At 39.2% G+C, this 16,284-nt stretch overlaps 1 protein-coding gene across 1 annotated transcript in view; it reads right to left on the reverse strand.

The window, feature by feature from the left end:
• The window catches only part of col18a1b (collagen type XVIII alpha 1 chain b), a 54,914-nt gene extending 40,062 nt beyond the window's left edge, over positions 1-14,852 (reverse strand). The window contains exon 1 of the mRNA XM_067458621.1: positions 14,487-14,852. Coding sequence (XP_067314722.1) covers positions 14,487-14,763 — 277 coding nt within the window. The 5' untranslated portion in view covers positions 14,764-14,852. The remainder of the gene's footprint in view (positions 1-14,486) is intronic.
• Positions 14,853-16,284: the final 1,432 nt, after the last annotated feature.

Consider the following 16,284-nt stretch of genomic DNA (forward strand, 5'->3'; position numbering starts at 1 on the left):
ATGACCATGTGTATAAAATCAAGCACCTAGGCATGCAGTCTGCTTCTACAAATATTTGCGGAAGAATGGGTCGCTCTCAGGAGCTCTGTGAATTTAAGTGTGGTAATGTGATAGGTTGCCAACTGTGCAATAAGTCCATTTGTGAAATTCCCTCACTACTAAATATTCTACAGTCAACTGTTAGTGGTCAGTAACAAAGTGGAAGCAATTCGGAACAACGGGAACAACTCAGCCATACAGTGTTCGGCCACATAAAGTCACAGAGTGGGGTCAGTGCATGCTGGGCGCACATGTGCAGAAGTTGCCAACTTTTTGCAAAGTCAATAGCTACAGACCTCCAAATTTTTTGTGGCCTTCAGATCAGCTCAAGAACAGTGTGTAGATGGAAGGGGTTTCCATGGCCGAGCAGCCACATCCAAACCTTACATCACCAAGTCCAATGCAAATTGTTGGATGCAGTGGTATAATGCACTGGACTCTAGAGAAGTGGAGATGACGAATTCTCTGGAGTGACGAATCATGCTTCCCTGTCTGGTAATCAGTTGGATGAGGTTTGGTGGCTGCCAGGAGAATGGTACTTGCCTGACTGCATTGTGCCAGGTGTAAAGTTTGGTGGAGGGGGAATTATGGTGTGGGATTGTTTTTCATGGGTTAGGGTTGGCCCTAACCCCTGGCCCCATAGTTCCAGTGAAAGGAACTTGTAATGCTTCAGCACACCAAGACGTTTTGGACAATTTTATACTCCCAACTTTGTGGGAACATTTTGGGGATGACCCCTTCCTGTTCCAATATGACTGTGCACCAGTGCACAAAACAAGGTCCATAAAGACATGGATGGGTGAGTTTGGTGTGTAGGAACTTAACTGGCCTGCACAGAGTCAACATTCAACCTGATAAAACACCTTTGGGATGAGTTAGAGCGGAGACTGCAAGGCCTTCTCATCCAACATCTGTGCCTGAACTCATGGCAGTCACAGGTTTAGGAACAACAATAACCAAGTGAAGATACAGAGAAACAGACCAGCTTAAATACATAGCACAGAGCAAGACACAGGGGAAATGAAAGCACTGATTACTAAAGGCACATGTTTAGACATGAGAGTCCTATGGCCAAAATAAAACTTTACACAGCAAAAAATCTGACAGTTCCCTTCTCAAGGAACAAGGGTTACAGTCATAACCTGAGACGTTCCCTATTGAGGGAACTCGCACTGTGTCATAATATTGACGTTTTGGGAATGATAATGACCAAAATGCCATGCTTACAAGTGTCTGTGTGAATACTGCAAACACAATTTAGACAGGAGCACCTGCGAATCTGGGGCCGAGCCCAAGTCCAAATCGTAAAACCTTACAAATGAGAGCAGAGAGGACCAGCCCGCGGAGCCATCCTGAAAAATTATAGGTTGTTGCACATTTGTAGGCACCTTAGGGACAGGGTGTCTGGAGTGGACTTAGGGACACCCTGTCTAGGGTGTATGAATGCCTTAACCATCCCCAGTTCAAACTCAAGGCAAGTAGGGGACACCGACAGGGCCTGACTTAATAGCTACATTGGCCAGGTCCATTGCCGGTACTCTGGTGTGGCTTGCAGGCTTCAGCCTCAAGGCATCATGGAGAAAATTTGAAATGTGTCACTGAAAGCTTTCTCCCCAGGGAGAAACCCACCCAAAGAGACATGGTAGGCAACTATGGCCACCATGTACACTTTCAGTGTGGAAAAATTATCATGCAGGAACTCCAGCACTGTACCAACCGGGAAGGTAACTGGGTCAAAAAGAGTGAACACTTTTCACTTTTCACAATAAAGTGAAAACCCTCCACTTCAGTGCGTACCACTTCTGAACCTCAGTTGAGATACCGGTGTCCGCAACTCTGGGCAACTCTGGGGTTGTGCCTGAGACAAAAGGTAAGGCAGGGGTTGTTGTACCAATGATGCATTCAATTCTGTGTTGTTAGCAAAATGCTAAAAACATAGCATTTCTAAATGAATATCACATTCATTCATGATGCCCATTCATCATCAAACTAAAATAAAATAATTTACACAAAGAAACATTTCTGACAAGAATCTCAAAGGAAGAGCCGTCAAGGTCTGATAACAAGAGTAATCAGTCAGTTGGGGGTAAAGTAGACAGACATAGCCTCAGCCATGTCTGTACCACGGCATTTAACCCTAGAGATATCCGGACAGACAACACTAAAGCTAATGTCTTTTATCATTTGTTGGACATGGTGTCACCTGATCGTGAAGTTCCGTTTTGCCATTGGACTGATATCACACACCTGTGCAGACACAATCACGCAGTCCTGAAAAAGTTAAGGGCGTGGAGAAAGATCTTCATCATTGGTCTGTCAGGGTGTGGGGTAGGGTTAGGGGTTAGTTTCTGTTGCAGCACTTCACCTTTTGGCACACCCATTATCCAGCTGTCTCTGTCTCAATCATAGATTGCAAAAAAAGATACATGACACACTTTCATTTTGTAGAAAAGGGAAGCTGCCATTGTTCCAAGATGGCGCTGACATTTTGCACTAATTAGGGGAGTAATTTGCACTATTTTGCACTAATTTGACTGTTTCAGTTCATGTAAATTCACTAATTTGACATGAGAGGCTTAGAGTATTGAGAGGCTTAGAGTATTTCTTTTTTCCCACATTAATTGCACACGTCTAGTACACTTATGTGGTTTTGTTTCATTAATACATTATATTTTTTTCTTGATTTACTCAAAAAGAATGGAAGTGAAATGTGACAACAATCTGATATAATCAAAAAAATATCCAAAACAAACAATTTTGTCAATAAAATTATTAACTTTTTGTAATAAAATAATGACATAAAAAATACAAGCATTTTTGATTTTGACAACAAACACATTGCTAATACAGCTATACAGCATAGTTAAAAACATAATAATAATGAATTATTTCTGAACATTGACTCTCTGTCTGTATTTACCCTTTCCTCATGGTTTCTCAAAATAGTTCATAAAAGTTTTGAATATAATATCATAGTTCTAAAAGGGCTCATTGTAATGCAGTGTTACAACGCACCCCACCTGCTCGACTGGGATTTAAACTGTGGCTCGTGTCTTTTGATCAGCATTAAAGAACAATCCCAACTGTTAAATAACAGATATAAGATTCAAATAATGTCATATTTGTCTCATTTAAAAAAAACAAAGAAATGAGATGAAAAATAAGCTTAAGTAAGACATTTATTTTGCTATGGTAAAATCATAGCCTGGATGCCAGCCGAACTTAGTCCCGCCCACAAAATGTTTAGGTCAGGCAATTCGGTCTGGCCTTGCTCCATAGAGGAGTAATTATCCCCGAACAGAAACTGTTCGGACCAATGAAATCATCAGGGCGGGCTTTAGACGATGATGGACAGATGATCAACAGTAACATAATCATGCACGTCATCAAAGGGGCTTGGATTATATTTGTTTGAATCCTAAACGGAGAGCTTGTTTATATATGCATTCACCTTCACAATTTCTCTCAGAAATGATGATCATGTTGGGTAAGTACTCTGTGTATCATTAAATTATTTTAAACACTGGCAAAGATCGTGTATTCCATCATGATTTCAGCACGCGTGCAGACAGGGTTGCCAAGTTTTTACAAAAAAACGCGGCAACTACTAGCCCTAATAGCTTCTCGGGGGGTTCTCCGGGGAAAAAATGGTGTTTGGGCGGTAAAATGTGTGTTATTTTGGCAAGGTTGCCTGCTAAAATTCGCACTCATGGGTCTATATATCACATAAAAGTCGCTTCAACCAGCGGACATAGAAAAGAACCCGCGGAAAAAACGCGGACTTGGCAGCACAGTGCAGTTGAACTCTGTTGACATTTGACAATGCGTCCCTCCGTTGCTCTGATTGGTTGTAGGTCTATCCAATTGAGGTCTTTCCTGGTTCGGTTGAAACACGCCTCATAATCACAGCCCAATGGAGCAGTTTCAGACTCATATTCTGACTAGAATTGAGTATGACCACATCAGGCTAGTAAAATCATAGACGTAGCGTAAAATATGGACGTAGCGTCCGTGACGTCACCCATAGGATTCCGATAAGCCGTTCTGAAGCTTAAAGTAGGGGCGAGCTGGGCGTTGCCATCTTGTGAGCGAGTCACCACGTGTCACTCCCGGATAACAGAAAATGGGCAAAAAGGCGGGATGTGGGCGTAGCATAGGTGACGCAATGACTATAGACGGCAGATAAATGTCACGCTCTGTACGCGCGAGACGCCGCAATCCTAATAATTTGCGCATTCTACATAAATCCTCTGCTACTTTACTCTCTATTCCAATTGGTCTCTGGAATTGCCAGTCTGCTGTAAACAAAGCAGACTTTATTTACTCTCTATTCCAATTGGTCTCTGGAATTGCCAGTCTGCTGTAAACAAAGCAGACTTTATTTAATCTATTGGGACTCAATCTCAGCTCAGCCTCATGGCCCTAACTGAGACCTGGATCAAACCAGAGGACTCTGCCACTCCTGCAGCCCTCTCAACTAATTTTACTTTTTCACACACCCCTCGACCAATTGGGAGGGGTGGGGGTACTGGTTTGCTTATCTCAAATGATTGGAAATTTGATCCCTTACCATCTCTATCAGCCAGTTCATTTGAATCACACTCAATCACTATTACTCACCCTGTTAAAATCCATGTTGTAGTGGTCTATCGTCCTCCAGGTCACCTCGGTAACTTTGTGGAGGAGTTGGATGTGTTACTTTCTAGCTTCCCTGAGGATGGCACTCTTCTGATTCTGCTTGGTGACTTCAACATCCATCTTGATAAACACCTAGCCACAGACTTCACCACTCTACTGACTTCATTTGACTTTAAGTTAGTATCTACTACGGCTACTCACAAATCATGTAACCAATTAGACCTCGTCTACACACGCAACTGCTCCACGGACAACACTTAAGTTCCTCCATTACACACCTCAGACCACTTTCTTATCACTCTTAACCTCATAATGACTCCTGACACAACACGCACTCCTACACAGATTAGCTTTCGGCGTAATCTACGCTCACTCTCTCCCTCTCGCCAATCCACTATGGTTTCATCTTCACTCCCTCCACCTGCTCAGTTCTCAGTACTGGACACTAACAGTGCTACTGACACTCTTTGCTCCACTCTAACATCCTCCTTTGACAGTTTTTGCTCCCTTTCATCCAGACCAGCCTGCCCCACCCCATCTGCCTCCTGGCTGTCTGATGTACTCCGTGAACATCGCTCTGGACTCAGGGTGGCAGAGAGGAAATGGCGGCCATGTCCCCATGTTAATCTAATCCCGTCCGAATAGGGCTAATGTCAGTAAAGATTACCGAGACTTTTACCTTCTGTAAAAAGGTCTGGAAAAATGACCTTGGGTAATACTAATCCCGTTCGAATAGACCTGCTGTAAAAATGTATGGTAAACCCATAAAAAAGCGACCTTGGAGGCGCTTGAAGCATTCGGTTGCGTTGTAGGTGGTGGGACAAATCTGTGAAAAATGTCCAGTATTTTCCACATATCATTTAAAGCAAAAAGAAGATCAAAAGCACTTATTAGAGGCACAACACATTTTAGCTCTAGGAAAGTGTCTATTACCAACATAATCCAATCAGAATCGTTAGACAGGACCTTACTGTTTATTAAAACACACATTAATATTGGAGACGGAGTTCAGACTGGCGCTCAGGTAGTGTGTTTGCTCACGTGATAACGGTAACGTCATACGCACATGACGTCAAGGGGGTGCGAAAAGCGAGTTACTCCTCCCACTTCTGCTAGTTTTTCTGAGATGTCTTATCCCATGCGAATATGCCATTAATATTACAGACGTACTGAGGTAAAATGATTTTACCCCCATGTCCCCATGTTAATCTAATCCCGTCCGAATAGGGCTAATGTGTCAGGGTGCCAGTCCCTAACATAATGTCACATCATCTAGCTACTGGGGTTCCCCAGGGCTCAGTACTTTGACCACTTCTCTTCTCAATCTACATGTCATCATTAGGCTCTGTCATTCAGAAACACGGCTTCTCCTATCACTGCTATGCTGATGACACTCAACTCTACTTCTCATTTCAACCAGATGATCCTACAGTCAGTGTTTATATCGCTGCCTGTCTGACAGACATTTCTGACTGGATGAAGGAGCATCACCTTCAACTCAATCTTGCAAAGACAGAATTACTTGTTGTCTCAACCAACCCAACACTTCATCAAAATTTCTCCATTCAGCTTGGTTCATCAACCATAACTCCATCCAGGACAGCCAGGAACCTTGGAGTTGTGATTGATGACCATTTAAACTTCACTGACCACATTACTGCAATAGCCCGGTCCTGCAGATTTGCTTTATACAACATTAGAAAGATTAGACCCTTTCTATCAGAACAGGCTGCACAACTCCTGGTTCAAGCTCTTGTTCTCTCCAGACGGGACTATTGTAATGCTCTTGTAGCTGGCCAGCATGCACTATCAAACCCTTGCAGCTGATCCAGAATGCAGCGGCAAGAGTGGTCTTTAATGAGCCGAAGAGAGCGCATGTCACGCCTCTCTTCATCAGACTGCACTGGTTGCCAATGGCTGCTCGCATCAAATTCAAGGCACTGGTTCTCGCCTACAAAGCAACCACTGGCTCTGCACCAATATACCTAAACTCACTTGTTCAGACTTACACACCCTCCAGAAGCTTGCGTTCTGCGAGTGAGTGACGCCTCGTGGATCCATCCCAAAGAGGCATGAAATCACTCTCACTGACATTTTTCTGGACCGTTCCCACCTGGTGGAATGACCTGCCGATCTCAATTCCTGCTGCTGAGTCTGTAGCCATTTTTAAAAAACATCTTAAGACACATATTTTCCAATTGCACCTGACCAATAAAGAATAGCACTTAACTATCCATTTAAATTTAGTTTGTTTGTCCAAAAAAAAAAAAAAAAAAAAAAAATGTTTGTGTACTGTGCTTAATTAACTGAGACTTCTTACAGCTCTTACAGGTTGTTGACCTTGTTTGTTTCGTTGCTTCTATTGCTCTCCCCTTTTTTGTAAGTCGCTTTGGATAAAAGCGTCTGCTAAATGATTAAATGTAAATGTCTATCCACCTGTAACCACGCCCTTAATTATGCAGAACTTTAAGGCTTTATATAACGTAAACGAATGAGTAAAATTTTTTTTTTACCCCCCTCACAGTTGTCATGAAGGTCAAAATTAGCCTTATAGACCAAAACCACAATTTGTACCAGGCTGTAAACATGTTTTTTTCTGCTGTAAAGTTGAGAATTTTAACATGGGGCTCAATGAGATTCTGCTCCCTTCTGGAGCCTGTCCTTAGTGGGCAGTTGAGGAATTGCAGTTTACATTACTTCCATATTGGCTTCAAGAAAGATCTGGGGAGGTTGCCGCTTGGGTAAAATAAATGTTCAGTGATATCTTCCAAAGATTTTTTAATCTTGGCGCTATTTTTTCTCTATATAGTGTTGATATGGCAACTAGTAAATACACAAAGTTTCGTCATCCTGATATGTGTGGAAAGTGTTAAACCATGTGTGTTACAACTAACCCCGCGTTAGTTTTTGCCCCGCACTCCCCTTTGTTGTTCGGATCTTGAGTCTGCACAAAGTGGAACTGCAGTATCAAGGTCCTGCCAATACTTCTGCAATCAATCGCAAGTACACTTCATTGAAATTTTTTAAGTAGTTTGACTTCTCCAATGTTGATTTTGGCTGATTGTAGTACAACCGAAGGTAACAACTACTAACAGCATACTCATGTCCTGAAAAAAGCACATTGGTGCCAACTAAAACCACACTTATTTAAAAATGTAATAAAGCATGATAAAACTGCCTACATTTATAGAAACCATCTTTGGAAAAAATGTATTTGAAGTGGAGAGGGCAGGGTTTATGACATATACTGCATCCAGCATGGGGCCGATTTAAATGCTTTGACTTCCGTTTTCAAGACGTGACACCCAGGCTGTGTCTGAAATCGCATACTCTCTTGAGTAAGTACTTATTTTTTAATAACTTCATGACTGCTAAAAAAAGCAATTTCTATACAGTGTGTGTAGTATGAATGTACCGCTGACCTTATTGATGCACACATAAATTCAATAAACCATATTTTAACCCTTTTCGAAAAACTGTCATAAAAAATGAATCTTTGGATCACAGATTTCAGTTTGGTCTCATTTTAAAGAAGACCCTTGGCAGATTATTGTTGAAGTCAAAAAAGTTTAAAAAGTGAAACAATTTTTTTTTATAGAAGTTCAAGTTTATGAAAATGATTTATGAATAATATTTTATTAAAAAAAAAAAAAAAAAAAAAAAAAAAAAATATATATATATATATATATATATATATATATATATATATATATATATATATATATATATATATATATATATATATATATATATATATATATATATATACACACATGTTGAGCTCTAAAACTAGAAAATCAAAGCATAAATAAAAAAAGCTGTCTTTCAAATTTGAGGTTGATGTCTCAAAAAATTAGCTCTCAGTAAGATTTTGTTTGGGCGCAGTGCCAACTTTTCCCCATTAGATGCCAGCAAAACTCCACTGGTGCACAGCGGTTGGATTTGTGATTTGCAGTTGAGTTTTTCTCTCTCATATATTACATGCACACCTACACACAATTCTTTTTATTAAATACATACACACCACACTCTGACATCCATACCAACACACCCACACAGTTATAGCTGCATAATTTATCAAATTGGCTTTATAATATGCATAAACAAATAAAAACAGGAATAAAGTGAGTATTTGCTTTATACGCCAAACCTAAAAAATAGCACCATCTGGTAAAATGTTTAAAAAATTAAATTTTGAAGCCTTGCCAACAGATTAAAAGCCTATTAACAAAGATTGCATACTTATATGGCAACAGGATATAAAACAGCAGTTTTAATGGGCTTCAATGTGTACATTTTTGTCCAAAAGGGCCTGAGTGTAACTATTTTGTACTGTTAAAGGAAATGTTGGTTAAATATTAAAATTCCAAAAATATTTATGCAGTTAGCATTACCATAGGCAAAGTTATCAAAAAAAACAAAAAAACAAAAACAAACAAAAAACAAAAACCCTGAAAAGGACAAAAATGTCCATAAGGATGTGTACGTGTAAACAAGGCATCTTTTCAAAATGTGATTACAATGGAAATACTGGTCAATGTTCATTCTGAACTATCTTCCTATGCTTAAATAATTATTGTCAAGGAACATGTGCAGTACTGCAACTAACATGAACATGCTGATGAATAAATCATCCCTTGGGCACAAGTGTTATTGGCCCACTGTTCCAGACTGTCTCCCACATGTGTATACATCCTACAGCTGTTATTGGCCTGGATCATGACTAATGCTGCATTCACATGCTCTTAGAATTATTGTAAAAATGAGTTTCCTAGGTAAAAATTGCATATGAACTCCCAAACTCTCCCAATCTTGCGATTAGCTCGTTATCACGACTTCAGAAGTGGGAATTATCAAATTTCAGATAGCACATGAAGGCAGCATAAATACACACATTAAACAAACAACATTTTAGTGCTAAAATAAAAAACAATGATTTGACACTTATAACACTAAAATAAAAAAAATAAAAAAAATCTCCTTAAAAAAGTGGTATTTTTTCAGAATTTCTTCTGTCAGGACTCTTCTTTGTAAGTTAAGAGTTTTGATTAATGGTTGTAAGTCCACCGGCCACCGACAGCTGGGTGGGTAATTGGGAGTTAAATGCGTGAGATTGTAACTGGAGGATCCTGTTAACTGATACCTCATGGACTCTCAAGAGACCAAATTAAGATAAACTTTCACTCAAAAATTGAAGCCCCTGCTTCCCAAGAGATAAGACAAAGAATAACTCGAGAAAATGACCAGCATGAAACAGCTGCCACTACCAATTATTATAATTCTGCACCCTTTAAACACTGTCCAACAATTTATATTGATGAATTTGTATTTGAGGAAAAAAAAAGGAAAACTAACACACTCAATGCAAAGTGGCCTTAAATCCAAAAATGCACTAAAACAAAGTAATCATGTTAAATTATGAAGTCTGGATGCAGATGTGGAAAAAAAGAAAAAGAGAAAACTCTTACATCATGGTCTGAACGACAATCTTTCATATGTTCTTTGGCAATTGCTTGCCTCTGAGAACTCATGGTGCTCTCACCAAGACCACAGTGCTAGATCAAAACTAAGCTTTTTAATCGCCATCATACTGCAATGCCAGAGCAGGTCATAAATATGCGAAGTCATTAAATTATCAAGGAAGACATTGTGTCAGATGAGAATTGCCCCCCCCCCCCTCCCCACACACACACAACATATCTTCACAACTATCTTCACAATGAATCCCTTTTTTCTTTTAAACTCTCAACATTTCTTGCACATCATTCAAAAAAGTCCCTCATAGCTAAAAATAAAGGCACTTGAGTCTGATCATGGAATGCCCAGTGTCCAGTCATTTTCAGACATTTACTTCCTTTTATGAAAAAGCAGACATGCAATAATCTGCCTTTTAGTCCATGTGCCCACTCTGCAACAAACATGGCTGAGGTCTCTTACAGGATTGTTCATGTACATCCAACACAAGGCACACATATGCAAGTGCATAGGTTGTAAAACTTGGGTTGTGTTTGACAAGAATGCTGACATACAGTGTTGGGTGTAACTAGTTATTAGTTACTGTAATTTAATTACTTTTCCCTTGAAAAGGTTTTTGTGTAATTTAATTACAGTTACTTCACATGTAATTGAACTAAATACGGTGTATAGACTGTTGAACAATTATACATAATTCAATAGTGGAATTAATATTAAAACTTTAAAATGCATGTTTTTATCTATCCTTCTCACGTGTAAAACTTTGGTCAGAATAATTGATGTAGTTTTATATTTTGTATTTGAATTAATTAAAAGAGCCGTTTCTTGTCTATCCCACATAATCGCCTATATGTTGATATAGGATTCAGGTAATTAGTAATAAGTAATTGAATACTTTTTGGAGAGAGTAATTTGCACAGCAATCTAATTACACTATAGAAGATGTAATTAGTAACTAGTAATTAATTACTTTTTTAGAGTCACTTACCCAACACTGCTGACATATTACATATAAATGTTACATATTTAGAACTAACTTGACACTGAGCCTGCTTTCTCCCAAGGTTGATTTTTTTTCTCCATCATGCCCTGATGGAGTTTTGGTTCCTTGCCACTGTCACCTTTAGCTTGGGTTGCTCAGTTGGGAACACAAAAATTTTATTCTACGTTTTTAACTTAATATCCAATGTAAAATGAATGAATAAATTAACTGTATCAACTATATTACTGATCTGCCCATATTGTTGCTATATGATAAATTGAAATGAGCTGATGACATCACTGTTTTCTCCAGAACAACTGTACAGCCAAATCAAATTTTGATGCAATATTTTCCTGTTTAACACTTTGAAGCTGCCTTGAAACAATCGTCATTGTGAAAGCGCTATATAAATAAAGTTGACTTGACTTTTTCCAGTAGACAGGTTACTGCAGTCTGCAAAGTAGTTACCTTACTCTGTATACCTGACACATTCGGGAAACTGCAGATATCAACCTGGTCTCATGAGAAAACAGCTATTATGAATTGATGTTTTAATATGAATTCCTATATTTTGATTTAAACAAAAACATACAATTTAAAAAGCAACCATCATGAGCATTTACACCTAAATAACCCTCAGTGGGGCGTTAGCATATCTTAAAGGAACACACTCATTTTCCAAATCCCCTAGGGTTAAACAGTTGAGTTTTACAGTTTTCGAATCCATTCAGCCTATCTCCTGGTCTGACAGTAGCAATTTTAGCATAGATTAGCATAGATCATTGAATATGATTAGACCGTTAGCATCTTGCTCAAAAAAATTAACTAAGAGTTTCCAAATTTTTCCTATTACTCTTCTAGTTTCATTGTCTATTTAGACCGATAGAAAGTGAAGATTTTTTAGGCCGATATGGATGAACTATACTCTCATTCCTGCATAATAATCAAGGAACTTTGCTGCTGTACCATGGGTGCAGTGCCACAATGATATTACGCAGTGTCTGAAAATAGGATAACTTCCGTCAACAGCTAACTTTCGTCAACGTAGCGCCATTTCATACATCGACAACTTAATCTTCAGTGTATTCTGGTTCAGATAGATACGGTTCAGCATCTGCAACAAAGTAAATATCTTCTGAATCGTCTCTCAGAAATGTCTCCATGGTTACAAGGCTCTTTGTGCAAGCAGGTTTTTGCGTTGGTTATGTTGAATGAAGTTACAATTTTGAGGTGCTGCGTAATATCATTCCGCCTGCTGCACCCATAGGCCGGAGAGTTCCTTGATCAGCTTAATGGAATTAAAAATGGTAAAACTCAAAACTGTTTAACTGGGAGTTGGAAAATGAGCCTATTTTCAAAAATAGTGGCATGCTCCTTTAAATAAATGTATGATTGAGATTCCATGAATTCATACAAATTCACTAACAATTTGCCAAAACATTAAACTATAAACTGTTATGAGAGTGTGTTGCAGATTTCATGTGTTTCGTATCACTATGTGAACTTTCTCTCTTCTCATAAAAATGCTATTAAGAATATGTTATGCAGTTGTTACCAACAGTAAAAATGGGGTTGACAGATGACTAGAAGCTTAGTCTATAGTTATAGAAAGAAAACAGAAGTGGGTTGGGTGGTAGTATGGGCCACATGATAGAGCCGGACAGGTCTCCTGTCAGACCAAGGCCCTCAGAATCATCCTAATCTTCCCCCCGTTACAGCGGCCCCAGCTGACATAACAGAATGTATATTGTCACAATGGTCTCATTCAGTGATAACTGCATACAAATGTTCTTACTAATGTGCGCAAAGTACTGACACAAAATTTGAGGTGCCTCGACATGAACTTGTTCCTTAAGAAGGAGCATACGCACAGTTATACAGTTAACACAATATACACCCAAACTACTCATAGTATAAAAAATATTAAAAAATATTTTCTCCTGCATTACTAACTTTCTCCAAACAATCATGCACAGCAAGCTCTCCAAGTGGAGTCCAGTGTGCCATTCTCAAAACTAGTCGAAATTACAATATACTGTTGTGGTACCACTTTATATTATGGCCCGAAAAGGACTGCAGAACTAAAGCAAATTTACAGCATAACTTTTACACTTATATTGTGACTGTAAAGTAATAACTTGTCGGTATAAGGGAACAATTATGTAATATTTGGGGAATAAAGGAGTAACTAGCAGGAAAATTAACAAATTATTTATACTGTAGGTATTTTTTAATTAAGGGGTAATTATCCGTTTAGTTACAGGGTAAGTACGAATCTGCGGGCTTAATTTTGTAAGACGTATTAGGGCACTTAATTATTCAGTTTCTAATAATAATAATAAATGTAGATCGCCAGGATTCTGTTTTTTGCAATCTTTTTGTTTAATTTACACTATATTTTATACTTATATGCAAATGTACATCTACATCTACATCATAATTTTTGTTTGAAAATGTTTGCACACAGGTTTTACATACAAATATGAGCTATGGGTTAAACAGAACTTGGTTGAGAATGTAAAAAAGAATGTAATTAGTATTCATGCATGCATGTCATTTACACTGAGCCATGCATGCAGATGCAGACCTCACAACACAGCAGATGTGCATGGGTGCAAACTCTGCTGGTTAGCGTATTCCCATATGTTGGTCTAAACCCTGGCAAAGCAGTAGCAGAGCAGAGCTACCGCTGACAGAGAGGAAGTGACCTGTGCCTCTCACGGTAGAAAGCACATCAATAAATAGCACATACCGACAAGACAAGCGGCACAAGTTTAAGATGCATCCCAATTTTACCTTTGTGGTTACTAACGGTTATGCATGGCTGACTGGGCTCTGGTCCCTCGGGGAGGGTGTGGCAGGCCACAGGCAGGCCCCTCTCCTGTAGGACTTTCCAGCAGCTGTCCAGCAGCACCTCACAGAATGTCCTGCAGGGTAGCAGGACTATTCCAGATTTTTCAGAGGGCTGATGGCATCTTGGTGCCAGTAGTAGACAAAAAAAACCATTCCAAACCATGGTGGCAGCCTGAACGCAGGAGCCAATCCCATTCATTCAATACAGCTACCACATCCTCTGCCTGAGTGTGGTTAAAAAAATTAGGTACAGAAAATTCGACTTCACCATGAGATATACAGAAAGGCCAGTCAGAGCCTCTTGGTAAGCAGTTTGTGGGATCCTTAGGAGTGTTAATTAGGCTAATCCTGCTGTCAGTAACCAATGTCCCTGTAAGGTTGGTTGTTTTTTTGCCTTCAAAAGTGGGCCCTGAGCCTAAGTCTGACCCATTGGCATCACCTGAGGAACCTTTGACATTTATTTCATGTTTGACTTCCTCTGATAAAGACTTATCATTACCCGTTTTCGAATGGCCATGCTTCGAGGAGATGCCAGGTGCCCAGGTGACAGCATTATTCCAGTTCACAGTTGGGTTCTGGTCCCAATTCTGCAGAAGTCCTTGAATCCCTTTGGCTACATCTATGATATCCGTCCCTGCTTCCTTAATGGTTGTTCCACTGACAGAACTGACTTCGTCCACTGTGGGTCTCTTTGTGACACCTTGACTGTTCCACCAAAAGGCATTAAGAGGACCCACGTACAGAATCAACAGAGAAAAGCCCCAGCTGAACATCATCTTTGTACATACACTAGTCCTTCCGCTGCACGAGTCATTCAGAACATGCTATCAGGCGCGTATTGCAAAAGTAGCCAAACCAACACTGGAATGCAAGATGATCTCCTTTCCTTCTCTTAGCTCATTGTGATAGAGGGGGAGAGAGACAAAAGGCGTGCTCTTTTTAATAGTTGGACCTCATTGGCCACTTCTACTTGCCCTCCAAAATGTGAGTAACACTCAACATCCCCAATAGACCCCTCTCCAAGAACACAGATGTGCAGCCCAATCTCAGTTTTACTAATGTTCCTCTTTTGAGAATAAAATCCATATATGGACTGTGCTTGTAAAACTTGCATAGTGTGGATACTTTTTAATTTTCATTGATGATTGTCCTTCAAATTAAGATTAATGATTTAATAAGATTAATACCGAAAAATGCAAAGTGGACGCCTCAAAATAAGTATTATTTAAATAAGTATATTTAATTGTAATAATACCAAAACTACAACATTCTGTCTCCATGCATTTTTTTCTTTAAAAGAAGACCTTTTGAAGAATGTTGTGGTCTAAATGTCATTAGACCTCTTTGACTTTCAGTGTATGAACATATCTCAATATCCTTTAAAATTTGTGTTGTGGGTCTTCAGTCATTTTTACTTATTTTAATAGTGTTTATTCCTCAATATGCATCTGGACAAGATGCTACTGCAGTTCTTTAAGGGGAAAACCAAGCAAATGTTTTACACAGCATTTCTTCCCAGTCCCCCACTGGGTGTACTCAGAGCTTATAGTGCATCTATTCATGCCAGCTGGGCTGTTTGGCGTAGGTCTGAGTGACAGACACATAACAGCTGACAGCATATCTGATCTAGTGGATGTATCAGCCTACGTATGTGTGGAAACCCATAACCTCATCTTTGTGAAAGGCAGTTTTCCCACATTCTGATTCTGACCATGCCTGAACCTCCTCTGCTCAAAATCTCAAACTGTCTGTCCAGCTGTTCACTCCACATGCTCTCAGCTCAATCTGATCACACCATGTGTACTTGGCCCTCAAACAATCACTTTGTCTATTCCGTCCTCTGCATTCTCTCACAGTTCCTGTCTTTCTTACACGCAAACTTATAATAGGCACAAGAAACACCCCCCCCCCCACACACACACACACACACACACACACACAGTATACTACTATTAATAATACTACTACGACTACTACTACTGCCACGAGGACTACTACTACTACTGCTAATAATAGTAATAATGAAGAAAATGGTAAAGCACATTTACATTTACAGCTACAGTACCATACAATTATTGACCTGTGATTTTTTTTATTTTCATTCTGACCTTCAGTCAAGATCTCCAATAAAACATAAGAATGGATAAAAAATAAATATAAACACTGATGTGGAGGAATGTTGAACATAATTCTTTAGTCCAGAATTAGAATAGGCTATTCCCAATCTTTACTTCTCTTGTTTTTCAATCATTATGATTATTTTATGTGTCATTAACCATAATGTGCACCAAAATATC

Source organism: Pseudorasbora parva, chromosome 12, assembly GCF_024679245.1.
Source record: "Pseudorasbora parva isolate DD20220531a chromosome 12, ASM2467924v1, whole genome shotgun sequence".
Taxonomy (NCBI): domain Eukaryota; kingdom Metazoa; phylum Chordata; class Actinopteri; order Cypriniformes; family Gobionidae; genus Pseudorasbora; species Pseudorasbora parva.